This window comes from Aspergillus heteromorphus (assembly GCF_003184545.1).
Source record: "Aspergillus heteromorphus CBS 117.55 chromosome Unknown BO70scaffold_2, whole genome shotgun sequence".
NCBI lineage: Eukaryota > Fungi > Ascomycota > Eurotiomycetes > Eurotiales > Aspergillaceae > Aspergillus > Aspergillus heteromorphus.
The window spans coordinates 1,356,898-1,384,357 of NW_020290407.1; the positions used below are offsets into that span (position 1 = coordinate 1,356,898).

The 27,460-nt window shown below is 52.1% G+C and overlaps 6 protein-coding genes across 6 annotated transcripts; 1 reads left to right on the forward strand and 5 right to left on the reverse strand.

Annotated features, from left to right (window-relative positions):
• Positions 1 to 398: 398 nt before the first annotated feature.
• BO70DRAFT_358530 (uncharacterized protein) lies at positions 399 to 1,058 on the reverse strand. Its single transcript, XM_025542315.1, has one exon. The coding sequence runs from the start codon at positions 966 to 968 to the stop codon at positions 768 to 770; it is 201 nt and encodes a 66-aa protein (XP_025403537.1). The 5' UTR covers positions 969 to 1,058; the 3' UTR covers positions 399 to 767.
• Positions 1,059 to 3,494: 2,436 nt separating this feature from the next.
• Positions 3,495 to 11,178, reverse strand: prp8 (U4/U6-U5 snRNP complex subunit PRP8; the record flags this gene model as incomplete). Its single annotated transcript, XM_025545152.1, has 1 exon — positions 3,495 to 11,178. The coding sequence occupies one exon, from the start codon at positions 11,176 to 11,178 to the stop codon at positions 3,658 to 3,660; it is 7,521 nt and encodes a 2,506-aa protein (XP_025403538.1). The 3' UTR covers positions 3,495 to 3,657.
• A 511-nt stretch (positions 11,179 to 11,689) lies between these two features.
• Positions 11,690 to 12,627, forward strand: BO70DRAFT_376859 (60S ribosomal protein eL34; the record flags this gene model as incomplete). The annotated part of the gene is made up of 4 exons (XM_025545153.1): positions 11,690 to 11,772; positions 11,842 to 11,855; positions 12,063 to 12,186; positions 12,439 to 12,627. The coding sequence occupies exons 1-4, from the start codon at positions 11,749 to 11,751 to the stop codon at positions 12,625 to 12,627; spliced, it is 351 nt and encodes a 116-aa protein (XP_025403539.1). The 5' UTR covers positions 11,690 to 11,748.
• A 3,056-nt stretch (positions 12,628 to 15,683) lies between these two features.
• Positions 15,684 to 16,314, reverse strand: BO70DRAFT_358532 (uncharacterized protein). Its single transcript, XM_025542316.1, has one exon. The coding sequence runs from the start codon at positions 16,170 to 16,172 to the stop codon at positions 15,855 to 15,857; it is 318 nt and encodes a 105-aa protein (XP_025403540.1). The 5' UTR covers positions 16,173 to 16,314; the 3' UTR covers positions 15,684 to 15,854.
• A 5,660-nt stretch (positions 16,315 to 21,974) lies between these two features.
• On the reverse strand, positions 21,975 to 23,708 carry BO70DRAFT_410771 (uncharacterized protein). The gene is made up of 2 exons (XM_025547265.1): positions 22,761 to 23,708; positions 21,975 to 22,654 (listed from the first exon to the last, which is right to left on the reverse strand). The coding sequence occupies exons 1-2, from the start codon at positions 23,628 to 23,630 to the stop codon at positions 21,980 to 21,982; spliced, it is 1,545 nt and encodes a 514-aa protein (XP_025403541.1). The 5' UTR covers positions 23,631 to 23,708; the 3' UTR covers positions 21,975 to 21,979.
• A 1,582-nt stretch (positions 23,709 to 25,290) lies between these two features.
• BO70DRAFT_368263 (splicing factor cactin) lies at positions 25,291 to 27,211 on the reverse strand (the record flags this gene model as incomplete). The annotated part of the gene is made up of 5 exons (XM_025544615.1): positions 25,291 to 25,308; positions 25,386 to 25,418; positions 25,482 to 26,108; positions 26,162 to 26,635; positions 26,699 to 27,211. 5 exons carry the CDS (start codon positions 27,209 to 27,211, stop codon positions 25,291 to 25,293), a joined length of 1,665 nt encoding a protein of 554 aa, XP_025403542.1.
• Between the last annotated feature and the right edge of the window lie 249 nt (positions 27,212 to 27,460).

The following is a 27,460-nucleotide window of genomic DNA, read 5'->3' on the forward strand; positions in this document are numbered from 1 at the left end:
CACAACCAAAAGGGCAAGACAGTCAGTCAGTCCAGTCAACTTTGCCCTGATTTACCAACCTGGGTCTATACCAACACCATGATTCTCCTTCTCCTTCTGATGGTTCATCTCATCTCATCCCATCCAACTAACTAGACATATTGCGTACAGTCAAGCAACCAAGAAAGAAAGAAAGAGAGAAAGAAAGAAAGAAAGCAAGAAAACGGTTGCGGGACAGGCTCAAGCCTAACCCGCACCCACGCCCATTTCCCCTTTTCGCCTGGCCTCACTTTCCCCCCCCCCCTTCCCTTCCCTTTCCTTCTTTCCTTTGCCTTTAACCCCCCACCTCCCCTTCCCTCACTCCCTCTGCCCTGCCCTTCCTTTCCCCCCCCCTCCCCCTCTCCCACCCATCCATTTGTGTCTGGGGTCGGGGAGAGAAGGAGGAGGGGAAGTGACAGGCGAACTAGCAAGGAATGATGCGATGTTCCTTGTCTGGTCTGTAATTTAGCGGCCGTCAAGAACGAACTAAGTTACTAACAGACCAGGCCATGTTTGAGGATTGAACCTTTTCTTGGAAAGATCCTGTCAACCTTATTTGAGAGTAGACGGCTGACAGACGGTAGAAGAGTCTAGATAGATAGATAGTAAATAGATAGACGATATCTAGACAGCTACTCCCTCGTGGAACTGGACTCGTCCCTCAGTCACAACGGTCGGAGGTTGGAACCTTGGCGCGAGTAAAAGCCGCGTGAATGACTGTCAAGTCAAGTCAAGTCAAGTCTAAGAAATCAAGATGATTTGACTGACCTACTGATGAGTGATTGATAGGTCCGTGAGCAAAAAAGCCAGCCACCTGCCAGCCACCTGCCAGCCAGCCAGTGCGTGCAGCCACACAGCGCCGACGGGATGAGAAGGAGAAGGAGAGAGAAGACGAAGAAGAGGAAGAAAAGGAAGGATGACCCAAAGCCAGCCACCACCACCACCATCATTTTTTATCACCTGCCTACTTGGGACTTGGTCAACGAGTGAGCATCATGGACATGAATCGTGGGAAGAGTATTAAGTGTATCTAGACTGGTTTATAGATAGTTAGGCCTCTACACAACACGTAAGATCCCTCGAGGAGGTCGAGAGGTCGAGAGATCGAGAGGTCGAGAGAGGTATCTAGTCTCAACTAGGCGTCTACTCCGGGTAGAAAGGTGGATCCCTTCCCCCCTCCCTCCCATTCCCATTCCCACCCACCCTTTCCATGCGCATTGCATGCGCCCATGTCCTCTTCCCGTCGTATCGTATCGCATCGCATCGCACTCTTATTCTTCTTGTCTTGCAGGCTGGCTGGCTTTCGGCTCCCAGGAAAGCCAAGGGCGGGCGAGATATTCTGATTTTCCGACTGCAGAGAGGGGAGAGGGGTCTGGGTGTAATTTTTTTTTTCTTTCTTATTTTTTTTATTTATTTACCTACTTATTTGGGGGGGAGGGGATTACTCTGTAGGTAGGTAGGTAGGTAGGTATATAGGTAGTCTTTTGTTTGTTGATTTGATTATTTTTTTTTGTCTCTCTCTCTCTCTCTCTTTCTCTCTTTCTTCCTTCCCGGATTTTTTTTAATTATTAATTTTATTTTGTTTTAAAGTACAGGGGCTACGGGCTACCTAAACTAGTAACTAAGTAGATAAATAAATACGGAGACCATACCCAGTTTCCTTTGACTTCGTCCCGAGGAACAAAGGCGGCAAGGCCCCATGAGGCACTGGTGAAACAGATTCATTCTCAGACAGGAAATGAACTGAAATAAAATTGAAATAAAATATGAATGTGAAATATGAATATAAGCCTGGAGATCAATCAATCAATCAATCATAAGAAATAAATAAATAAAGAAAAAAATTAAAGAAAAAATAATAATAATAATAATAATAATATCTGTCGGCATTCCCATTCCCGATTAACAAGTAATTTTGTCTGGCCTAACTAGATCACCCACCCACCTAGATTGCTAAGTAGCAAGTAACTAACTAACTACTCCGTACTGTAAGTAAGTACTTAAGACCAGATCCCGACGATGATGCATCGGACGGATAGTCGGATGTAGCCGGGAAGTAATGGCGTGGGAAGGGTAGATAGACACTCGGAAGTAATAATTATTCTTGTTGATGAGTGGTACGGGGTACGGTAACTCAGTAACCCACTAGATAAATCATGTCCTTCCCCTCCTTCCCCATGTGGCAGCGTGAACGGTGAACGGTGAACGGGGCAGCAGCTCTCGGCCAACTTCCATCTCCCATCCCCACTTCCACACTGTCAACTCAACACTGAACACTCAACAACACTAACTAGATAATATCAGACACACGTCACCTCCGTTCCCTGCCCCTGCCTGTCAGTGTCAGTGTCAGTGTCAGTGTCAGTCTGTCTGTCTGTTACTTCCCCCCCGGGTTACTTACCTGAAAAGTGTCAAGTATCTAGCCACCACCTCAACCTAACTACTATCTAGATATTCACTAAGACAAGACCAGGGTTATCATAGTAGTTATTACAACTTACAAACTTACTATACACTGACAGCATCGGCAGAGGAAATCCTCTCCCACTCAAAGTATCTACTACTCCAAGACGGAACGGAGTAGACCAAGTGGACTCACACATGGTCGGGGACACTAGCACCCGCCATAGTCCAGTCCAGTCCAGTCCAGTCCATCACATCACTTAGCACTCGATAGATAACTAAATGAAACAAATGAATGAGTGATCATCACATCCACAGACAGCCCTCAGTCCCAGACTCCCAGTTTCCCCCCCCCCCCTAGTTTATCTACGGAGTAGGGTAGGCTCCATCCGCCTAGGGCAGGCCGGCAGGCAGATACAATAGATACAATCATATCTATCTAGCCCGGAGGCTGGAGCTGAGCTTCACCAGTTCCACCCACATGGTCGATCCCTTAGCTCCAGACCGGCAGACGCACTTTACTTTAGTTAGTTACCGACACCAGACACCATCCACCATCCACCGACTGGCCAACACATTCATATTACTTAGCAGTGAGCACACTACTGTGAAGTGACCGGCAGACTAGCCCCCGAATAGATAGATAGATAGATAGATAGATAGCCTGACAGGACTAGGAGAAAGACACTGGCCCTGACACTGACACTGTCAAGACACATACATACTTACTACATACATACTACATACATGCATGCATGAGTGGGTTCCATTTTTATAGTAATTCCTCAAGAGGGCTTGACCAATTGCCTCTTGCGGTGACTATGTAGACAGACATCTAAGACGTACAGTATGAGTTAAGGAGGAGTTACGGAGTCCTGCGCTACCTCCTCTCCCACCTATCTAGATACTGTACACTACCCCGGGTGACGGTCGCAGTTCCTGGAACCTGGAATTCATCCATCCATCCATCCATCCACCCTCGCATACCTCTCCACCCCCGAAAATCACAAGAGAGAGAAAAAAAAAAAAAAAAAAGAAATGGGCATAATAGTAATAATAATAATAATAATAATAACACAGGAGAGATTTTTGTATACACTACCTACATTAGAAAAAAGGAGATCGAAAAAAAGGGCTCAAAATGGGAAACATCAGAAATAGTAAAACAACACGTAAATATCCATAATGAAACATCATCACCAACGCCATCCACATCCACGTCCAGTCAGTCATGGCTCACGCAAAGTTATCCGTCCGATCCACCCAGATATCTTCCAGTTCGGCAAAGTTCTGGAAGTGCAGAGGGCGATGCTGATCGTCGTAGAACCGCAGAGGGGTGTCGATCTTGACGTACACCGGGCGCTTCTCCACCCCGCCGAACGAGCTGCCCATGAAGCTGTAGTTCCACACGCTGTCCTCCGGCACGAGGAAGTAGCCGCGAATCTTGTCACTCAGCAGCAGCTGGCACTTCTCGCCCATGCTGGTCGAGAAGCCCTGCGGCTGGTCTGAGGTCGTGTCGCGGTTCTCCGCTCCCCACTTGTAGCCCTGGGGCGTCAGTCCCCATGCAGCCAGCGACACCGATCCAGGGGTGAACGACACCGTCATGGTGACCGTCTTCTTGTCCCACGACGGGTGCGAGTTCATCAGGCGCGCGTGCTGCGTGACATCCATCGCCGTCATGTAGGGGGGCTCGTTGCCTGAGATGGTGTGGATGACACCCAGGGGCTCGAGGTTGTTCAGGTAGTCGTGCTGCGGGAGCTGATGGGGCAGCTGGACCTCCCGGGTGTTACCCACCTGGGGAATCATGACAATGGTGCGGACCTCCTTGATCTGGTCGTTGTCGGGCGGCGAGGTACCGTACAGGTATCCGGCAACTTGCACGCGGAGATCGGCAATCGTGATGAACCGCTTGAGGACGTTCTTCGGCATGATGTAGGTGTATCCCTCATCCCGGATCTCATCCGACGAGATGTAGATGTTGTTCGCCCTCGTGCGGAGGTTGGACGTCGCGATGGCCCGTGTGCGCCACTCGGTCTTGGACGCGAAGGACTGCTGCTCGTACTGCGAGGTGGTGGTGACAATGATGTCCTCGCCGCGGACGTTCTGCGTCTTCGTCGTCACAGCCGTGAGCTGCTTCTGCTCATCCTGCTGCTTCTCGATCTCCGCCGCCTGCTGTCGCTGCAGCGAAGGCGCACTAATCTCCATACCCAGAATGATATCCCGGACTTCACTGCTGGTCAAACTCTGCACATTGACGTTGTTCTTCTTGCCGTAGTCGTTGAGGATCAGATCGCGGAGTTGCACTTCGACCTTCATCCAGTCCTCATCAGACAGCGAGGGCCAGATGTGATGCTCCTGGGTGACCACGGTCTTGTCGGGGCGGAGGATGATCTTCGCCTTATCGATGTTGACATGAAGGGCTCGCAGGATCAAGATCAAACGAGAGAAGGCGATGTAGGGGGAGATAGACTTCAACCACTCGTCGTACAGGTTGAAGAGAACCATCTGAGGCTCCGTTGCCCGGAGGATCATATCGGCCAGTTTCTCAACCTTCATCGCAGCCTGGAAAGGAAGCTGGAGCTCGGAAGCACGGATGGAAATGTTGGGGAAGTCGAGCAAGTGAACCTCCAGAGGATCCAAAAGACCCTTACGGGTGACGATCAGCTGCTTGGGCTGTTCCTCAACAGGCAGGGACCGGATGAGCGCCGCCACTTCTTCCGCGGTCTTCCACTTGGCCAACTGACCCAGACGCTTCTGTCCGGCCCAGACACTGGTATGGATGATCTTCAAGAACAGCTGTCCAGTTCTGGGGTTGAAGATGAAGATGGCACCGTTGATGGGCTTGGTCGTCAAGTTACCTTCGAAGGTCTTGTGGATGGTGACACGGTAGACGTTGGTGTCGTCAATGAACAGCTGGATCTGCGGGCTGAAAAGCTCAGAGTAGTTCTGGGAGTTCAGGAACTCCTGGTTGCTCTCCGAGGCGTACAGCTGCAGACCCTTCCTGATACGTTCTCTCAGCACATACAAGGCAGGGTTCGCTTTCATGACCTTGGCCATGGCCTGTTGCACCAGGGTCTTGAGACCAGGGAAGTACTGCCCGTAGGCCGAGTACAGGTTGTACGCAAGATCGATACCGATCATCAGACCGGTAGCAGAAGGATAGATACTCATGCTGTCGGTGGTGTAGTCCAGGTACTTGGCACGGACATATCTCTCAATGTCGTGGGAATCGTAGTCACCGTATCTCAGCTGCACATCCAGCCAGAACTTGTTGGTCGTGGTGGGCTCGTAGACGTCCTTGGTGTCAAACAGCACAGAGGGGCGGGTGACGTTCCACTTGTTCGTCGCGAAGAGCAAGATGTCGGCACAGGAGCTGTTCATCTTGTAAGACTTACGCGGGTGGATAGTCTCCTTCTGAACGGCTTCGATACCCAGCTGTTCAAGTTCCTGGTCGAAGACCTGGCACAAGTCCATGACGACGGACTCGTGAATCTTCTGCCACAAGTGCGCACGGAAGATCTGAATCAACGAAATCTTCAACGTAGGGATCTTTCCGTGCAAGAAGATACCCGTAAGATCCAGTTGCACCTGGAAACCAACGTACACGTTGGCACGGTTGATGGTCGGGGACCACCACAGGGTGAAACGACGGTTGGGGATTTGGTTCAGACCGGATCTCTGGGCGTTGGTGAGCTTCTTGAACTTCATCGACTCTTCGAAACCGGAGTTGTGCAGAACAAGACGATCGTGGCGCAGATAGAGCTGGTCCTTATCCACCCGGAAACCGGCCCACTCCGTAGGCTCGGACTCAAGCGTGATCTCCTCCATGACGAAACGTTCAGCCTCAGCACCAGAAGACTTGAAGGAATGGTGTCTCCGTCTGTCGTTATCGTCGAGCGCAGCGAACTCAGCGGCGGTCATTTCGACGGTCTCATAGCGCTCCGCTGCCGAGACATCGTCACCAACTCTCTCCCGGTGGAGAACCAAGATATGGTTTGTCGTGACGACGAGATCCTCCTTGTTACCACCCAACTTGATGCGGTACAGCTGATCCTTTCCACTGACGATGTTGTACGCCCGACGAGGTTCGCCATCGGGTCCAAGGAGAAGATCGCCCTCCTTGACGTCTTCCACCGCGACCGTAGTGTTATCATACCGCAGCAACAGCGTTCCCTTAGCAAGACAAGCACGCTCCCAGAAGAGACCCTCCCAAGATGGGAAGGCCGTAGCCTTGAAGAGGGTGTGTTCGAGAATAGTTTCAACACCACCCAGGGCCTGGATGACGTCAGTACGGTAAGCGTTCAAGTTCCAGAGCTTTCCGTCGTGGCGCTGGCTAGTCCACCAGAAGGGGTTGCTCTTCATCAGCTGGTACTGCTTGAATTCGGCGCGGAGACGGAAACCCTTGTCGAAGCTGAGGGTGCTCCGGTCCTTCTGGAAGAGGGTGTTGATACGAGGAAGACCGCGGTCCCAGCTATCCTCCAAGTCCTCCAAAGTCAGACGACGGTTCTGCTGCTGAGCCTCCTGCCGCTTCTGCGAGTACTCCATCCACACGCGCTGGGAGTCAATGAACTCGGCTTCCCAGGGGATGATGTAGCGGAAGATGTTGGGGATCAGAGTCTCCTCGTCGTGAGACATACCCGCGCGGAAGTGAGTGATGCCCGTATCCGTTTGCTTGGACCACCGCTTGTCGCTGGCAGGAATGAGAATGTGCGATCCAGAGATCATACCCAGACCTCCAAGTTCCTTGGGGGTGTAGAAAACGGCAGGGGGGAAACGAGACGGCATCTTGGAGTTCAGACCAATCTTGACACGGGTCTGGATCTTGGTCTCGCACTTGACGATCGTATCCAGGAGGTTGACGGTCGACACCGCAGCTTCACGGTAGTAGGTGAAGAGCGCAATGAGAGCCGTGTTCCACTTGTTCGCGATCTTGGTGAAGGTCGTGGAACCGGACGACATGAGAATCTGACGGATCCGGTTGTTGAACTTCTGGATGTCCTCCTCGGTGACCTGGAGGAAGGCATGGGCCGTCCGTTCCTTGGTCGAGTTGTCGACCAGGGACCAGACACTATCCTTCACTGAGAACTCCTCGTTCTGGTTGCGGCACTTGGGAAGAATACGGACTTCAAACCCGGACATGGAGAACAGAAGGTTGGGGTTGTCCTTGCTGTAGACGCTGGCAAAAGTGTCGTCCCAGTCGATGGTGGTGATAGACCTCGGCAGGCGGTTCTTCAGATCCCAGAACACAGCACGACCCAGGTTAACGTCATGCCGCATCAAGCGCATCCGGCAATCACGGGGCCAGCACTTCTTGTTCTTGTACCCGATGACATTCTCAAAGTTGGGATCCGGGTTCTCCGTCAGGAAACGTTGGATCAAGTCTCTAGACTCGTCGGCAGAGAATCTCAGGAAGACCCAGATCTTATCAACGTAACGCGTGTACAGACGAATAGGATGCTTCGTCTCGGTAGCACGGTCCCTGAACTGCAAGAAGTCGTTAGGGCTCTGAGGAGGACCGGCCATTTCACTGGCTCTCTGCAAACCAAGCAGCAGCAAGTCGATCATCAGACCGTAGTACTGGAACACGAAACCGGAGAACTGCAGACCCCGGATCATACCATAACCGTTGGTGTGGTTCATGTCCTTGTAGCTGAGCTGGACGTTGTTTTTGGAGGTGATATAATCGGCCAAGTTGTGATCCATGATCAAGCGCAGCATGCGGTTCAACAACGTCAGATCTATCTTCTCATAGACCTTCGCCAGATCCGTTTCGATCATCACGTTCGTCTCGCCATCGGAAGTCTCCCAAACATTGTCCAGGTTGTTGATCCCTTGAGCCCATTTGTACGTCAATAGCGGAGGCACTTCCGAATCCGAAGGCTTGATCCAGGCGGGGAACAAGTGGCGTTGCTCTGCCTGATACCACAGGTACTGGTCGAGATAGGCGTCGGTGATCTTTTCGATAGGCTCCACATCATACACCGGGTTGATGTGGCTATAGTTGTCGTTCATATCGATACCCACTTCCTTGAAGGCACGCTGGGTCAAGAGGAATCGCTTGATTCTGGCCAATGTCGTTCCCGGGGAGTCGTACGCTTGCTCAATAAGAGCAAGTTCCTCACGCTGGCTCTGGTTGAGTCTACCCTTGACAGAGTATGCCTCACGCAGACGTTCCAGGGCTAGGATCAGAATCTTGGTGTCGTGCTTATACGACACACTGGGGAAGGGGATCGGAGAGAACTTGCGAGACTCCAGCCAGTGAACCATAGTGGTGTAAATCGCCACGGCCTCCTCGGAAGACACGTAAGGACCATCCTTCAGGTAGTTGTGCTGGCGCTCCTGCTCAGACTTGAGCCACAACCGGGTGAGCCGACCAAGGTTCTTCTTCGCAACGGTCTTATCCACGGTGGCACCGCGACGGATACGTTCACGGTTGTAATGTGCGACCGAAATCCACCAGTCGGCCTTGCTCTTGACGTAACGCAGGATGATGTTCTCAATTGGCGCCGGCAGGCCAGGAACCTTCCAGGGAATGTTACTCTTCCAGCATCTCCACGCCTCCGACAGATGTTGGAGGACCGTGTTGACCTTGTTCTGCTTGATACCCTCAGGCATCATGTCCATAAGATCCGCCATGACGGAGGCACGGAGTTCAAGGTCGAAGTGGGACTCCACACGCTGCTTGGTGACAGTCTTGGCGACGCCCTTGCTGTGACGACCCTCGAACTGACGAGACAGCAGGTTTCCGAGCCATCTCTCGAGCAGGGGAATGATACCGCGCATGAAGAACAGCCACACACGCCAGGCGGGGGCCCAGAAACCACATCCAGGACCCTTGCCCACAGGACCCGAGTTGAACCGGTAGTAGATCAGATGCTTAAGATCCTTGCAAGAACGGATCTGGTGCATCAGCTTGTACTTGTAACGGTACATACCGGTCAACTGTCCAACGTGGTTGAAAGCGTACAGGATGCCGTCAGCCAGCTGGAAGGCATCGATGTTACCCAGACGGTATTGTACCTGGGCGTCAACAATCAACTTCGTAAGGCGGAGAATTTCTCTCATCAGGTGGAAGGCGTTTCCGAAACGGGACTTCTTCCGCTCCTTGGTCGTCAGGGTCTTTACGGGCTTCAGGTTGAAGTTGTAATCGAGATGCAGGTAGGTCAAGTTCTTGCGGTGGATCAACAAGTTGAGCATGTTGAAACCCTGGCGACAAACTTGCAGACCAGCTTCAACCCAGTCAATCGTCGTCTGCTGGAAGAACTTGGTGGATTTCAGGGTCTTCAGCAGGTTCTGCTTGTTCTGGGCCTTGGGCTTGTTCTTGTGCAGCTCATTGAGCACGTAGGTCTTCAGCAGCTTCTGGTACGAGACGCGGACCTTGACGGGCTGGCCCTGCGGGCAGTGCTCCATGTACCACTGCTTGACCAAGGGCACATCCTGGGCGCGCACCATCTTTCCGGAGCGCTTGTTGAAGGGGTGAGGAGCCCACCAGAGGGCGATGGCCGAGGCGGTGTCGGGCGTATACAGCTCCTCCTCCGCAAAGAACGGTTCAAAGTCGGCGGGAAGTTCAAAGTCGTCCTCATTGTTTCCTTCGCCAAAGATCTCATCTTCGTGGCTGACGGTGATGTTCTTGGGCGCGACGGACCGGGAGGAGATGGGGTTGATGACAGGGTCGAAGTAGAAGGCGGGAAGATTAGGGTCGTCGGTCCGGACATAGACAACTTGAGGGTGAGAGTACCAAGAAACCTTTACGCTTCTCGGAAGGGTATTGTACAGGAAGGGGTATGCGACCCGGTATTCCGTTCGGATGGGGGCGCGGAAAATGATGCGGTCGATAGCGTTGAACTCGCTGAAGTCCTCGTCGTTGGGGTCGATATCTTTGTACAGAGGCTCGAAGCGGGGACCACCGGGGATGGCGACGTTCAGGGCCTTTGCCGTAAAGAAGCTGTTCAGGTCAAACATATGGTAGTAGTTCTTATCGACGACGTCACTCAGCAGCTGATGACTTAGTCGATAGAGCGTAGCCATCTGTGGGAGGGTCAAGTTCCAGCTCTTGTAACTCGGCCCATTAACATGGGGTGTATCCAACAGGGGCCTTTGCTCATAGAACCACTCATAAACGGCGCCATCCTCCGACTCGTCGAGCTCCATCTGGATCGGCTCCAAGGGCTCCACATCCTCGATATTCTCCGACCACGACAACGGCGGCTCCTCGTCATCGAACGGGGGAAACCGCATTCTCTTGAAGTGTCTGCGATCACTCTTCTCGCGGCGCATACACACCCACATCGTCGCCCACTGGGCGTGGAAAACCGGCTCGATGACCCGAGGAGTCTCATTCACCATAGTCAAGCAACCGTTGACATGGTACAGGACCTTCACCTCCTTGGCGGACTCCCACGGCATGGGCATGTTCTCCAGCAGCTTCAGCACGGCATGGGGCATGAACTTCAGCGCGCCCAGGTAGCTGCGCTTCTCGTTGCTGAACTTCTTCTGGGATACATCGCCGATGTCGCGGACGATTTTTCGCAAATGCTCCGGCGGCATGTCGGCCTTCTGTGTTTCCACGAACCCGCCCTTCCGCTTCTCGCCGAATCGGTTCCGTTGCGTCCGCAGCCATTCATTCTTCTTCTGGGCGAACTTGGCGACAGTCGGGTCGGCGGGCGGTTGATATCCCGGCGGCGGAGGAGCGAAGGGCATCGACGGCGGTGCCGACGCAGCCCAGCCCGGGGGCGGAGGAGGAGGCAGTGATGCCATGATGATGGGGGAGGGGGGGTGGAGGTGATGATTATGATGATGGGAGGGAAGCTCTCTCGTTGGCCAATCGAAGTTTGGGGGGGGGGAGGGGGGGGTGGATTGGTGGTCGTGCACGCGTCAAAGATCACGACTCTATCGCGAGCTCTTCATCGACCCCAAGCTCAACGATGAAAGGAAAGCAACACGCGTCAAGGATGGCAATGGAAGGAAATGCAGCGTTTCCCCGGAAAAGAAAGAAGGAAAGAAAGATGACAGATAGAAACCAGTCCTGGACGGGGTCCCCTGGTTGGATGACAGGCGGTCTCTCCAGTCTCTTCTTCTTGCGGTGCTCCTTCCGTTGATGGCAGCAAGACTGAAAAGAGGTGGCGGCTCTGCCGGCACCGACGCTAGTCCGAACGCGGCGTTAGCGCGGACTCGCCAAATTGGCGCTAGCGCGGGCGCCCAGGGCTCCGAGCGAAACCCACACAAATCCAGATTACCGCCAGAATTCTACGAGGTCAACGACGACAACCGACGACGCCCGCCGCCCAATCTCTTGACCACCGACCTTGAGGTTCACGGACAGACAAAATGGCGAACAACAGACTCCAATTCGTGAGTTAACTCGATCAGCTGAATATTTAGAGGACGAATTACTGATATTCTGATTTTCTTTCTTTGCAGCGCCGCCGGAACCCGTACGTTGAGAATTTTTCCTCTCCCACAGCCCATATCCCCCCCCTGCTCGTGCCTTGTGTCTTTTTCACCAGTTTTGTCGGTCGCAACGGTGCAATGACGATTCGTCCGGCTTGGAAGCGACGAGACAAGACTTCAAACCTTGAAAAAAAAAATTCCAACCAGCCGAAAATCTACGTGACAGGATATTGATGGAATTTTGTCTACAGGTACAACACGCGGTCCAACAAGGTCCGCATCATCAAGACCCCCGGTGGTGAGCTCCGTTACCTTCACATCAAGAAGAAGGGAACTGCTCCCAAGTGCGGTGACTGTGGCATCAAGCTCCCTGGTGTGAGTGCTCCCGAGTTGAATTTTCGTTGAATGGTGGTGGGTGGTGCGAATGGCTGCGAGGACTGGGGTTACTGGAAATGTGTGCGCGAGCGACACGACGAAAACAGCGCAGGAGGACGACTTCAAAAAAAAAAGAAGGAGAAGAACAAGACAGCATTCCACACCACCCACCGCTCAACCCGACCTGAAGACGAAGAGGAAGAAGAGAAAAGAAAAGGAACAACAAAAAGCTGATGGTTATCGTGACCCTAGGTTCCCGCCCTCCGCCCCCGGGAGTACGCTCAGATCTCTCGCCCCAAGAAGAACGTCAGCCGTGCCTACGGTGGTTCCCGCTGCGCTGGCTGCGTCAAGGACCGTATCGTCCGTGCTTTCCTGATCGAGGAGCAGAAGATCGTCAAGAAGGTTCTCAAGGAGTCCCAGGAGAAGGCCGCCAAGCGCTAAACGCCCTCTTCCATTGACGGTGTTTTTTTCTTGTTTCAAAGGGGTGTAGCGACCATGGAAAATTAAAATTTGGCTGGGTATGGTTCTCATACGGCTAAGCACGGCGGATCAATTGTCGTGATCAATGAATTATATTCATGAATTGAAGTTTCCTCCGGTTTTCGACCTCGATCGAAGGGCGTCTCGGTATCCGTTGTTCTTTCGTAGTTCCTTTTTTTTTTTTTTTTTTTTTCGCCTTCGGCTCCGTACTTAGGATTAGTTCTCCCCCACGCCATCCCATGCCCTGCCATGCCATCCCGGTCGCGAGAGAAAAGAGACAGACAGACAGAAGATACACCGCCAGAACTAGCCAGGGGCGTGAAGCAGGGCACTACGTATGTACATAGGTAAGAGCAGTGTAGAAGCGCGCAATCATCCAGCAGCTCTGTTCAACCTGTATGCATTACACCACACTATGGTACACCAGGCCGCCCAGGGACCCCTCTCCTACGGAGTACATGACATCTAGCAGGTTGGAAGGCTACTGTTTTAGATAGATAGATAGATAGATAGATAGCCTTGAGATGGCGCCTCCTCAAGGCACCGGGCACACTAAGCGGGCCAAACGGAACCCTTCCTCGTCTCCATCCATACTTGCAGGTAGGCAGGCAGGTAGGTACGTACGTACGTACTACGTACGTACGTCTACTCTATCAAGCAAAGCAGCGGTGCCACCCACCCACCTACCTAGCTAGGTAGGTTGTCTGTCCAATTCAAAAGACCGACATCACCACGAGTCATCATGTCACAGCACAGCGCGTGGGCGGTCCTGCATGGCGACAGCAGCAGCAGAAGCAGAAGCAGCTCCGGTCTCGAACCAGGGCTATCTGTGCAGATTCTATTTATTTATCTATCTATCTATCTACCTACCTACGTAACTACTACATACCAAAACAGGAACCGGTGACGATATATACATACATATATACATACACACACAAACACAATGATCGTGTTAATTATGAAAAGCCGCGCGGGAAATCAGAAGCGGGAATAAGTCGATTTGGAGGGGCGGCTGTAGCTACTAGATACTATCTAGATAGATAGTAAAATCGGACGCAAAAAAGAAAAACAAAAAAAAAAAGTACGAACAAGCCGGCGATGATCGGTGGTCTCGGTTAGAATTGAGACATGCTTCAGATAAACAAATGAGCGTTACAAGTATATAGATACTAGTAGTTAGCTAGTGGTAGTATGTGAAGAGGGAAATTGAATAAAGTACGAGAGTTGCCTCGCTTAGTGTAGTAGTACCGTGACATATATATATATCCGGAAGTACTAACTCCGTAGTAGTAGGTACTACTTCACAAGTGCGGCTGCAGTACTTTCTGTCCGCGCGAGTGGTCGGTCTGCCAACTTGAATGTGAATTGAATGTCTGCCCAAGTCAGCACCTACCTATCTAGGACCAGCAAAATCCGCCGAAATTTCCAGTCCGACCTTTGGTTTGGTCCAGTGCAGTGCAGTGTAGTGCAGTCCGGTCCAGGTCCAGTGTCGGGGACCCTTCTGTGGGAGAGATGTAGGTCTGTCGGTCATTTGGAATGGATGGATGGATGGTGCCCGTGCCTTACTGTAGGTATATACATACATACATATTTCGCCTCCTCCGGGCTTGCGGTTGTGATACCTGTGATATTTCCTGGACTGGCGGCGACTGACCAGACCGGACCAGACCAGACCACTACCGACTGACTGACTGCAGGGCAGCCAGGCTGGCGTTTACACAGGCCAGGTCAGGTAACAGGGTGAGGGAGGGGCTCTCTCCAGCACAATCGACGGGTAATGATAATGATAATAATAAGAATAATAATAATGGCCAACCATCCAGTCAATCTGCCGTCAGTAGACAACTAGTCAACGCAGTAGATACTTAGCAAAGTTTAGATTCCGGGGACGCGAGACGAGATGAGTAGTTCGGCCGGAAGAGCGAATCCAGACAATATGGAGATAATGAGATTGTGACCGTGATAGGGACAGATCATTGGACATCACATCATCGGGACACCTCGCTAGCAGGAGGAGGGATGGTCTGGTCTATTGTTACCTACCTACCTATCTACCTATGGTCAGTCGGGGGACGACAGACCTAGTCATATGGCCGGTCGGGCGCCTCTGGCCGATCGGGGCTAAGCATGATATTCATTCATGATTGGCCATATAGCTGTCAATTGGGCAATTGAGAGCTAGGGGAGAGTTCTTTGTCCTTATCCTTGTCCTTGTTCTTGTCCTTGTTCTTGTCCTTGTCCTTGTCCTTGGCACATCCCATTGTGTGTGTGCTCTGGGGACGCTCATCTATTCGAGGACTAGCAGCGGGGGCAGGACGAAGTGGGGGGTCTAAAAAGTCCATGAATCACTAGGCAAACGTTTGTCTGCTAGACTACTAGCTAGTAGGTAGATATATCGAACCATCCCTGATCCCGGCTGTTTTTTTATGCCATGCAGCTGACTGACAGACTGCTAGCAGAGACTTGACAGGCGCGTTGGCTGGCCGGCTTAGGGACGGGGGGTCCGGTTGATCATCCGTCCGTGGTGGGAATCCACAGTCGGCTGCTGCTGTACGGAGTAGACTAGCCTGCTGTGTGTGCTCGTCCGATCCATGGCTATATTACATGGTAGTTAGTACAGGCATGGGTGGATGGATGGTGGATGGGATGCTAGTAGTCATTGTGATCTTTAACAACCAGGAAAGACGAGGGATAAGGGTGAGGGATGAGGTGCTGGGCAAAGCAACCCCGTCCCCATGACGCCATTTAAGACACACAGTACTAACAATACACTATAAGTTACACACTTAGTACGGAGTTGAATCCATACTTAGTAGTGATTTAGTTAGCGTGGTTAGCTTGCCGTGGCTTAGTTGATTTCGTGCATCAAGCCGAGCTGGATGGAGTTGTCCCTTCTTCCCTTACCTACCTCATGTGACACCGGCCAGATCCCCTCCTCGCCTTGGCCTTTTTTTTTCAGCCCTTCTAGACAGTAGTATGTACCTATCCCGACCATTCGACTTTTCCGCTCCCCCCCCCTTCCCAGCGGTGAGACTCTCCATTCTCTTCTTTTTTTTCCCCCATGTACACATGTACACATCACTTACATAGGTACTTATCTACATTGGGATAGTGTCCCATCCAGCGTGCGTCTCAAGTCCGAAAGTACAAGGTACTTATGTACCTGTGTCTGTACCTGTACCTCCCTACTGTCCCTGCCGAGATAAGCGGAGGGGAGATACTTGACAACAATAAACATGGTGATGATGCTGCTGCTGATGATGGAAGTGGTCCGAGAGCAGAGATTGATTGAAGTAGATCCGATCCGCGGTACACGCCCGAATCGCAATCATAATAAATCGGGCGGATCTGCCACGACCGCGACCACGACCACGACCGCAACCACGACCCTCTGTACCTCCACGTATGTGTATGTATGTCCATCCAGCCGGTCTGGATGCCATCTGGCCCGTCTTCCCGGGGAGTTGTGACACCTTTTCCTTAGCCTTAGCCGCCGCTGCCATGGGTGGTTCGCGTCCATCCAATCGATCTAGAGTCACCCACTTAGGCAGGACACCTTGGCATGCACATAAGATAATTCAGACATGTACGGAGCACATGTCTGAATTCTAGATCCTCGGGCACACCACACCCACTTCTATTCGGCCGATGGATAGATTAGCTATCGAGGAGATCCATATGACAGCCTGCTAGCAGTCTGGCACTAGTGTTCCGGATTCTCTAAGCGACCTGCTAGGTAGGTAGGTAGGTAGGTAGGTAGCGTAGGTAAGTAGATAGTATAGATCGATTCTGTCTACCGTCTACTCTCCCAACCCCAACCAGTTACATACGTATATACATACATCCATCCATTCATCCATCGTAGAAAAGGCTATCATCCACACCGTTATATCTAGCTCTAAAAAACAAAACAACCCCGAACCGAATAATAATCATAATGAAAAAAAAAATAAAAAATAAAGAAAAATAAAAATAAAACCAATGGCATGTAGTAGTAGACGGGAGAGACCTGCGCATGCACGATTACAGGATCTATCCCGGCCCCAGTCTCGCCTCCGTCTCAGGATCTCCGACTAAGAGGGAAGGCAGACAGACCGACTGGAGAAGGCAACTAAGCCTACTTGCTTACTTACCTACCTACCTATCTAAACTGCCGCTGTCAGTCAGTCAGTCAGTCAGTCAGTCAGTACTATCTACATACCTACTTAGGTCCCCATCTACCTCATCCTCATACCGTAGTGCTGATGACCTACCTAGGAATTAATCCTAAGCGCGACAGAAAATTTTTCTCATTGGGTGTGTCGTTTAAAGCGGTGACTGAATATTACGTTTCCTTACCTAGGGAGGAGGTGATTGGTTGATGGGGACGGGGATATAGCGGACTGTCAGATTGACTGACAGTCTGCAGGATTTTGATAGCCGTGGTCCGTGGCGTGTGGCGGGATGCCACTTAATGAGCAGGTGCTCGGATCGACAGGTTCCTGAGGGAGAGGGGGAAGGGGAAGGGGAAGGGGAATGGGGCGTCTTCCTGCTGATTCAACTTGCTGGGATTGGATTAGGAATGTCACAATGTCACCAGGGATTGATTGACCAATTGATTGGAGGGAGAGATATCCGCAATTCTCACATCTCTTGGCTTTTTTTTTGTACAACGCAATGCAATGCAAGTTCCTATGGGCTGGCGGTTGGTTAGAGGACTAAACTATTCACTATTGGTATTAGGATTAGTATTACTACTATTATTTGAGGGGCAATGGATGAGTAGATAGATAGATAGGTAGATGGATGGATATTTCGCTAACAAGCCCTGCTCTATCCTGCTCTGATCTACTCTGCTCCAAGTACTACCCTTTCTGCAGCCATGCTACTAGCCACATGTACTTCACCTGCCTGAGGAAGGGACTCAGGAGCTACACTACTCTTACGCACGCTACATACGCTATCTACTACCTACACTACTGTATACACAATCATACATACACACACACATATATATCTTACTATATATAAACCCACCTCAGCCTTTCCCCAATAATCCCTCCATCGACCCCGTTCTAGACTTTCTAGACTCCCGTCCCAATCCCAGCCAGCACTCGCATAACGCTTTCGCTTTCGTTTTCGCACCTGTCAATGTCCCACCCACACGACATCGCCATGCCAAAACTAAAGGGTTCCAGCCCAGCCCAGTCCAGTCCAGTCCAGTCCATTCTATTCCATTCCATTCCAGTCCCCCAGAAATCAACCTACCTAGATACCTACATACATACAGACTACAGTAAGGAGTATATACTACACACTACACACTACACTACATACCAACCCCACCCAAGGCCCAAGCGCACACAAGCATCGCGCATCATATCCACCCAAAACCCGAACTGACACCTACACACACTGACAACACCACACCCCTCGGATGCACACGAGCCGACCAGCCGACCAGCCGAATAGCCAGCCAGCCAGCCGACCGAACAACCGACCGACCGACCGCCCGACCGTTCATGCGGAGCGGAGCAGGAAACCTACACTACTAACCTAGAGGTTAAGGGGTCTGGATGCAAGCGCAAGGCTCAAAGTTAAGTTTACTCAGTAGGCTTAAACATCCGGCGCGGCCCGTTTCTTTCTCCAAAGCCAAATTCGTTCGTTACGACGGGCATTCTACAGAAAAAGAGAGTTCAGGAAGGGGGGAGACGTTCGGAGCCGGAAGGGTAAGCAGAAGCAGGCAAGTAAGAAGTAAGGTAAGTACTGCTTGGTACTTTTGATTTTGAGTTTGATTTTTTTTTTTTTTTTTGCTTCTGTTGGGGAACTATTTGTAACCGAGGAACGCTACTGTACCTAGAGTTGCATGCGCATTCAAAGTTTAATAATGAGTAGTATGTATGTATGTATGTATGTATGTATGGGAGTAGGTGAGTCAACTTGCTTGGAGGCTTAAACGCGTTGGGGGAGTGGCGGGAGGGAGGGGGGGGGGAGAGGAGGAGGAGGAACTGTACTTACTTACTTAGACAGTATCCACCTATGTAAGCTTGCCTTCAGGGCCCACAGGTTTATTAAGGAAGGAGGGAAGGTCCAATCTTGTGGATGACTGTGGAGTATAAACGCCGTGGAGATCAACAGAAGTCTAGCCGAACGAACAAGAAGAAGAAGAAGAAAAAGAAAAAAAAAATTGGCATGAAAAAGCAAAACATTGGAGGGATGCCTGAAAGCCAGATTGTCCTCTCTTCCCATTGATTCATTCATTCGTGCCTCTTCCCCTCCCGAAATGAAAAAGAAAAAAACACTACAAGAGCCCGATCCATGCCCGGCGCTTCTGGGTGAGTACTACGCCCAAGCGAGTAAAAGGTAGGTAGGTAGGTAGGTAGATAGTACTCCGTGGACAGCAAGCCCAATTTAAATATGCGCAATAGTCAGAAGTCGGCGGGACACCACGGGCTGAGGAATGAATGAGATGAAGATAGTACATAGTGCACAGTAAGCCGGCCAGGCCAACCCAATGAGGACCGTGGTGGGATATTCTTAGGGGGAGGTTGATTTGACCATTCGGGTTCTCGTTTCCCTGGGTCACTCAGATCGAGGGGATTGACCGTGTATGCATGTACTTACTTACGTATGCCGCTTACTGTGTAGTTACTACTATGTAGAAGACGGGCATGCCATCGCCATGTCCCTGCTGCCGGGGTTTGAACTGATAGTTGTTAGCTACTCCGTAGATTGATAGATAGATGGATGGCTCGCTAGATAAACGGGTATATACATACTAGATAGGACTGGACTGACTGGCGTCTGCAACCAGTAGTCTACTGTGTGGCGTGGGGTGATATCTCATTCTTCTCAGTTCTCAGTTCTCATTTCTCAGTTCTCAGTTCTCACCCTGATCGATATCCTCTCAATCTCAACAGCTCCCTGCTCCACACCCCCCGAGACTGCAATACAGAGACTAATAGATAGTCGCTAAACAGGCATGCGGCTCAAAGCTACGGCATGCCCATTGCACACGCAACCTGTCAGGATTCATTAGTGCGGCGGTCCGTCTGTGTTTCTCATGCAGATGACCATTCCACGCCAGCAGTATCTAGCATCCTTGGCCGCACCGGCGGTCTCTATCTAATGCTCATTTGACAGGGAGGGCACCGGGGACCGGGGATGGGGAATAATGGGCGATGATTTCCCTCCCTTTGTTGCAACTTGCTTATTGTTTCATCCGCAGTCATCCTCGTTGGCCGCTCCTTCCGAAAAAATATGGGGATTGGTGGCGCCGGACGGGGTTTGCTTCAAAAAGCCAGACACTAGACATGGGCTAAGCCAGTAGTTGTCTTACCTACCCCCCCCTCCCTCCCCCCCAACTATCTAGATACTTCCAAGATGCGCCTTTTCCGGCGTGGAGATGAAAATCACAGACTTGCTCTAATGCCTATCAGGATCGTGACTCGTGAACACCGGGGCGCTTCCCCCCCCCCGGCCCCTCCCCGGGCCCCTGCGAGGACGGTAGATAACCGAGATGGGTGGGCGGTTCTGGTTAAGTTAGACAATAACTTAGTTAGTTCGGGGTCCGGAAAGTGCCCGTCTGTACTATGGACTAGTGCTGGCCCGCATCGTGCCACTGGATCAGGATGACCGTGCCGAATCGATGAAGAAAGAAGAACGATGTCTGGCTGACCCCCTCTCCTCTCCTCTCCTCTCCAACTTGCTTTGTAGAAAACACGGAAATTGCCCGTGTTAATCACGGGGGATTTCAATGACAGGGACTGATGGCGCGGAATGAGATCTGATTGGAGCAGACGGACAAGACTGGAGAACGGCTGTCTCATCCGTCAAATGAGATCGAGCAGGTCGATCTTCTTCGCCATCGTCGTAGTGTCCGTGAGGGTGATTGACCACAGCCACAGCCACTGAACCAGGGCCGGAGATTTCGGCCTCAGAGCGGATGGATGAATGGATGGGAACGGAACTAGTAGATCCCTTGGGCACCCATCCGCATCGATCGACTCATCGCCCGTGCAAACCGAATCTGTAGAACCTAGAACCTAGAACCTAGAACTTAGAACTCAGAAAAGCACGCGCGATCAAACAGGAGATAGCCTTCAGCAGCAGAAAGTACTGGAGAAAAGTGCGGGTCAAATGGTTGTGGAAACTGGAAGGGGTGGAGAAGGGGGAAAGAAGACGCCTGCAGGGTGTGCAGACTGCAGCCCTCATCAACAACAACCACAACAACCACAACTACTATCTCACTCTGAGTCCTCGATCTACTCACTCCCTTAAACCCCTCCAGCCCAACAAGAACAACAACAACAACAACAACAACAGCCAGTTAGCCAGCCAGCCAGCCAGCCAGCCAGCCAGCCAGCCAGCCATCCCGTGATCCGAATCCCGCACTGCCTGTCAACATGTCATAATGGGTGACATTTTGCTGGGGTCGAGTTGATCCAACTGGTCTGGGGGCCTCCCTGTCTGCCTGTCTGCCCCGTGCTATTCCTAGCCAGTGCTTTTCATTGCCGCATTACCCTTCCTTCCTTCCTTCCTTTCTTTCTTCCTTTCTTGCATCCTCTCTCAGTCTCATGGAGTTTGTCACAATGCCATGCATGCCCATGCCCATGCCCTTGACCGGGATCCTTCTTCTTCTTCTTCCCTCCCCACCCGCATTTATACCTAGGTAAGGTAGATAGATAGATACAACCCCCCCCCCCCCCCCCCCCCCAAAAAAATAAAAATATAAATAAATGTAGGTATGAATAAATGAGAACAACTCTAAAAAACGCCGCACACCCCTGTCAATCGGCGTCCCACTTGTTGCAGCCGTACCGAACCAATTCTCTGTGAATGATAGGATGATGGATGGATGGATTGGATGTCGTATTTGGTACGTCTGGAATTATTACACATAAAACAGAGAAGAATGGTAAACGCGAGAGACGCGAGAAAAAAAAAAAAAAAAAAAAAAAAAAACTAAGAGGTCAAAGAGTAATATAGAGAAAGATAGAGGAAGAAGAAAATGAGCGAAGAAAGTACTTAGGTACTCTGTATTAGTGAAGAGTTATGATCATGATCACGAGAGTAGAGTATACCCATAATCTTTTTTTTTTTTTTTTAAAAAAAAACACCCCATAAGACATATGTCATGAACCAGCTACCAATAAATACACCCATCCCAGCATGCAACCTGAACCCAGTGTAGTGTCCCAGTAGTCAGCCCACAAAAAAAAAAAAGAAAAAAAAAAAAAAAAACCCTTTATCGACTCCTTGTCCTATCTACTACCCCAACCCCAACCCCCAACCCCCGATATGCTATGAGCCTATGACTATCCAATGTTTACTATGTCCCCATTTGAAGATCCGCGGAGATGCCCGGGCCCGCCGAAAACGCAGTAGGGAAGGAATGGATTGCGCCCCAGCCCATGAATCCCGTGTCCATCGATAGGCAGTCTGGCGCGGATCCTGCCATATCGTAGAAGATGCTGGTGGTGGTGGTGACACTGGTGGCCGTGGCCGGATTTGTGCAGCCAACAACACTGCCCAAATCAAACGGTTCAGCCGAGGGACGAGCACCCGGCGTGGAGGCCGGCCCTGGCCCTGACACTGACACCTGAAAGGGTGACACGGCCGCCATCCCCGTGGTGGTCGCTGCCGTGGTCGTGTATTGGGCATAGATGTTGTTGTTGTTGTTGTTGTTATGGGTGTTATCCTTCAGTGGTCGTCGTTGTGATGTCACCACCCGTGGGTAAAATCGTTGATCTCCCTTCCTTGCTGTGGTCGTCTTCTCTATCCGGCCCCGGAACCGACTTTTGATTTTCGTAGCCTTGCCCCCCTTGGCCCCGGATCGCTGGCGCTGGGGGGCCGGGGGTTCCGAGCCTAACGCCTTCTTGTAACTGGCCTGTTTCCGGTACCGGGTTGTAGATTGGACGCCGTACGTGAGGGCTTCATCCGTCAGGCGCCAGTAATTCACTGCCTTCTTTCCGGGGCTCGACTCTTCCCGGACTGCCTCAAAGCCCTGTTCACGTCGACCTTCTTAGCATTCGGGTCCCCTTCCCCCCCCTCCCCACCAAGTAAAACCACAACAAAGGGTCATAAAAGTTACAGACACCAGGATGACATACCGCGTTCATAGATAGGTTGTGCCGTACACTGTTCCGCCAGCCACTTGAGCTGGGGTCCTTTCCTTTGGCAGTGTTCTTCTCGAACCAGCCGTAAATATCCTGCAGAGCCAGTTTCTTGTCGGGGGCCTCTCGAAGGGCGTCCTCGATCAGGGCTGAGTAGGGCTTATCCCCCCCGCCGCTGGGGGGTTCGGAGTTGTTGTCCAAGTTCCGCGACGGGTAAGAGGATGAGGTCGAGATAGCGGGTGACGGGGGTGGCAAGCCCATCGTAGGACAAGCCGTTCCAGAGGTGCCTGATCGCGCCATCCCGGACGATGGGTAATGAACGTTGATTCCCAGCGAGTATGACGGGGTTGCCCCCGGTTCACGCTGCCAGTCCAGGGCCTTGCTGTCGCTCAGACGGCGCAGTCCGGGTTTCAGAAGTCGCGGTTTCAAGCCTCCCGGTGTCCCCAGCGAGGAGGGCCACCCCGGAGAGTCCACCCGTGATGGCAGCAAGCGAGGCAATCCCCGTTCAGGCAGGGAAGAGTTCAGCGGCACTGTCCATGGGGGCAGGTGAGGGTGAGGGTGCTGATGCTGATGCTGATGCTGATGCTGATGCTGATGCTGATGCTGGTGATGCTGATGCTGGTGCTGATGATGCTGGTGATGCTGGTTCTGGTGAGACAGAGGCATCAGCTCCCCTGGACTGGCAGAGCTGGAGCTCGTCCAATTCTCGATTGCCGAACAGGGATTGTCATGGTGAGGAGGGTCCAAACGAACGCCATCGGTCACAGAGGCGGGAGGGGTCGCTGTTTGTTTTGCAATGCCAACAGGTTCCCGGCCAAAGGGAGCAGAGCCCAAGTGTAGGCTGTGAGAGGGGAAGAACCGATCCATGTCGTGCTTCCAGGTGGTTCAAGATTAACACCGCCCGTATCAAGAGTTTGTCTAACTTGTCAGGGTGACATCCACGAGGGTCTTCCAGGGTTGGGGTGTTAGGGGGGGAGGGGGGGGGAGATAAAAGGGATATAAGACCCGAATTGATACGGGACAAGAGTATATGGATGGATGGAGATGAGGGAGGGCAAGAGGGGTTGGTTGTTGGCACCCAATGCACCCACCCAAGCAATTAATAAAAAAAAATCATTTGAAGCCGTGAGGCGAAAGAAAATGCCAGCTCATAAAGCCGATGTCCCTTTGCTCCTTTTTTTTCTTTTTCTTTTTCTTTTTCTTTTTTGCCCCCTCTATGGATGAATGGGTTTCTGGTGCTGCAGACAGCCAGCATCGCAAACAAGCGGCGGGCATTCAACATGGCGGATGATGAGATCGATTTCATGGAGGGATGGAGAGAAAGAAGTAAATCCCTCCTCGTAAAAATGGCCAGAAGCCCGAAAAGTAAAATCCCGGAAATGGTGGAAAATAAAATAAAAATAAAATCGAATAAAAGAAAATGAAATGAGATGCTTTCCCACCCAAATGAAAATTAAAAAAAAGGAGGAAAAAGAAATAAGTAGCCTGCTAGACCAGACCATCTTTCTACCATGTGCTCCGGGGTTGCTGGACTAGTGATAGTAGTAGTAGGAGTAGTATCTAAATGCATACATACATACACCCATCCATCCATCCATAGGCGAAGCTCCTGCGTCTTACCGCGGGAATCGCCATCAGGCTGTGGAACGGCTTTGGCGGGCAGCAGTCAGCAGTAGCCAATGGGCTGGGGCGTCTATGCAAAAGAGAAACCGGATCGGGGTTTACAGGGGAGAGGGGGGGGGGAGCAGGGGAGGGAATGGTCATAGTGACTTAGGTACTTTGTTGAAGCTAGGTAGAGTACTCCGTAGTAGGTACAGACTGACCAGGGTTGGTTAGTGAGTGAGTGAGTTAGTTAGTTAGTTAGTTAGCAGCAGCTGTAGCAGCTGATGGATGGCGGGCTGCTGCAGAAGTCCTATTCATTGCGCTAACCAGACCAGAACATGAATAAAGGAGTGGCATTGGGTTACTTCCTTCAGCACCATCCGCACCTTTTAAATTTATCCTGCAGATACACCATCCCATTTCCCGACTCCCCCGTCCAGCCGGAACCCGGAGGTCCAGAGGTTGTTGCAGGTGCCATGGTGACACACCGTCGAAAAGCCGCACCGTGTCGCGGCCTTTCCTTGTTCCGGGGAGACAATGCGAACGAAGCAAATAAGAAAACCCCTCCGCCAATGAAGTGAAATTCCGACTGCAATCGTCGGAGGTGTAACCCACGTGATCGGGCGCCAGCAGTTGTTGTGTTGTCCGGACATGCTGGATGCGACGGCGATGGGACGGAGCGCAACGGGCGGAGGATGGGTGTGGTGCAAATAAGCATTGCCCGCTACAGCACACGTGGGACATTCGATCTGCGAGGGCCGATAATCTCGGTTTCATATCGATATGATACATCCGAGCCTGGCTGCGATGGCATCCAATGCCAGAGGAGGTGGTTAAAGTTTCCAGCCCAATAAGCTTCACATCGGCCTTTGGCGCGGCCGCCCGAGAAAACAGGCCCGAGTGGAACCCCAAGACCACACATCCCTTACTTCCGGTAATAAATCTGCGGGAATCACAAGAATCAGCACCCCGGGCACGGGTGGGAAGGGCCAGCAGACGTAGACGAAAAGAAAGACTCACCCGCTTGAACTGGAAGTGGAGTTGCAGGATTCCCTGGCAAGTTCATCTCGTCAGCTTCTTCGTCGGACCCGGGCATAACGGGCATCACGGGCATACCTTATCAAAGGTACTCTTGAACCCTCGTTCGCGCTTCGCACTGTAGTCCCACTCCTTGTCGACGATCCGGAACGCGATGTCTTCGTACGGCGGCCCGGCCATGAACCGGATCAAACACGTATCTTCCTCCCCGGCGGCCGCGAAGGACTGGCCGCGCTTGCGCCCTCCCTCTCGTTCGATCCGGTAGGTGGGCGCCTTTGCCTTGTCGATCAGGTCGGGGTAGAAGATGTTGAACTTGTAGCCCTGCACCACCTTGGGTGGCGGGTTATCGTGGTCATAATGGGTCTGGTTGTACTTGTTCCACTCGTAGCCCATCTGGACACGGTTAAAGTACCGTGGCTTGCGGGGCCGGTATTTGTTCGCCCACTGGGGCTCGGCGCCAGTGCTCACGGCTTCCTCGCCGGTGAAGATCTCCTCGTTCTCGCTGACTCCCTTGGCCAATTCTCGCTCGTAGAGAGCCTTGGTTGCCTGTGAGAAGTCCTCATTCGGAATGGAGGAGAAGCGAGTCAATGCGGTGGCTACTGGGATATTGGTGATCTGGTTCACGGGCGTTGCCGATAGCCTCTCGGCATGTCGCTGGCGAAGAGGAACAAACCCCATCTTCAGGACCTTCTGTCGGTCGCGAGCCTATTCAAGCTGTTAGTTGCAGTCCAACTCGTCCAGCATTCGGTGCAACCTACCACTTGATTTAGGAATGCGGCCTCGTCCACGATCTCCAGAACCTTGTCTTCCGCGCGGATTTGAAGCAATGGATCAGGGTCAAGGCCACGGAATTCACCCTCACCAGCTGACTCTGACTGTGCCCCCTCCAGGACGATCGGCGCCAATGGAGCCAGCTTCGCGCGGACAGATGCAGCTTCCTCGCACTGCTGTTTGCGCAATCCCCGGACCCTCTCGTCGATAACAGCCTGGAACACCTTCTTCAGCTTTGCACGAGCCTTCCACACTGTAAGGCTGCGCAAAAGCTCCTCCCAATAGTCGGTGTCGATGGGCTCATTGGAGTCCAGCTTCCTCCTGACCTGGACCTCCAGGGCCTGAAGTTGTTCGTAGGATTTAGGGCTTAAGAGCCTGTTGATATCGGCAGCCACGGAGCTGAGCGCACGTCCTTCGGGAGCGGTTGTCTTCTGGCGATCACGACAAATCACTTTCATCGTCTGTGGTGGAGACAAGGTGGGTTAGCCTAAGATCCCAAAAGCAGATGCAGGTCAGGACCGTACCTTCCAAAAATCGCGATTCTGCGAATTGCTCTCCAGTCCCAGGAACGTATCAATGTCCTTCTCTAGATCCTGCAGCTCGGTCTGCGATAGTCCCTCGAACACGCCGTCAGGGTCGACCAGGTCGAGATCCGAGTCCGCGATCTCATCATCGAGGGGGTCCCTGGTCGGGTCGATGACCCGTAATGTGACAGTGAGCCAGTCGATAGGCTTTGCCCGGCCCTCCTTGACGCGGATTTCGGCCTTCTTCTTGGCCTGCTTGAGGACAAAAATGTCCTCCTGCGCCACCCACTCGCGCACCTGCTCATCCTCCTGGAGCTGATTGAGGCGGACCTGGTCCTTCATATTTCTGGGCCGGGAGTTCGACCCCCAGTCATTTCCGTCCCTCCGGCTTCCACCATCACGATATCTGTCTGTTTCGTCGTATCGGCGCGGGGCCTTCTGGGGGTGGCGTGAGGATGGCGACCGAGAGCGACTGCGCTTCGAGCCCGTACGGTCGGGGATACGTGATGACATTTTGGACGCTGCCTCAACTCCGGCCGTCTTCAGCAGAACAAGCAATCGGACAGTGTCGTACAAGTGAGTGGTAAATGGCTGGAGATTCGACGCGAGTAGACAGAAACAGTTGAAATCTCACATGCTTCCATCGGGCGTGTCTGGGGAACGGGCCGCAGGGTCCTGATGAGGAAGGTAGAGCGACCGGCTAAGTTGCCCCGTGGACACGTGCTCTTGTAGCCTTCAGCGCACGGCAGCCTGATGTGCTTC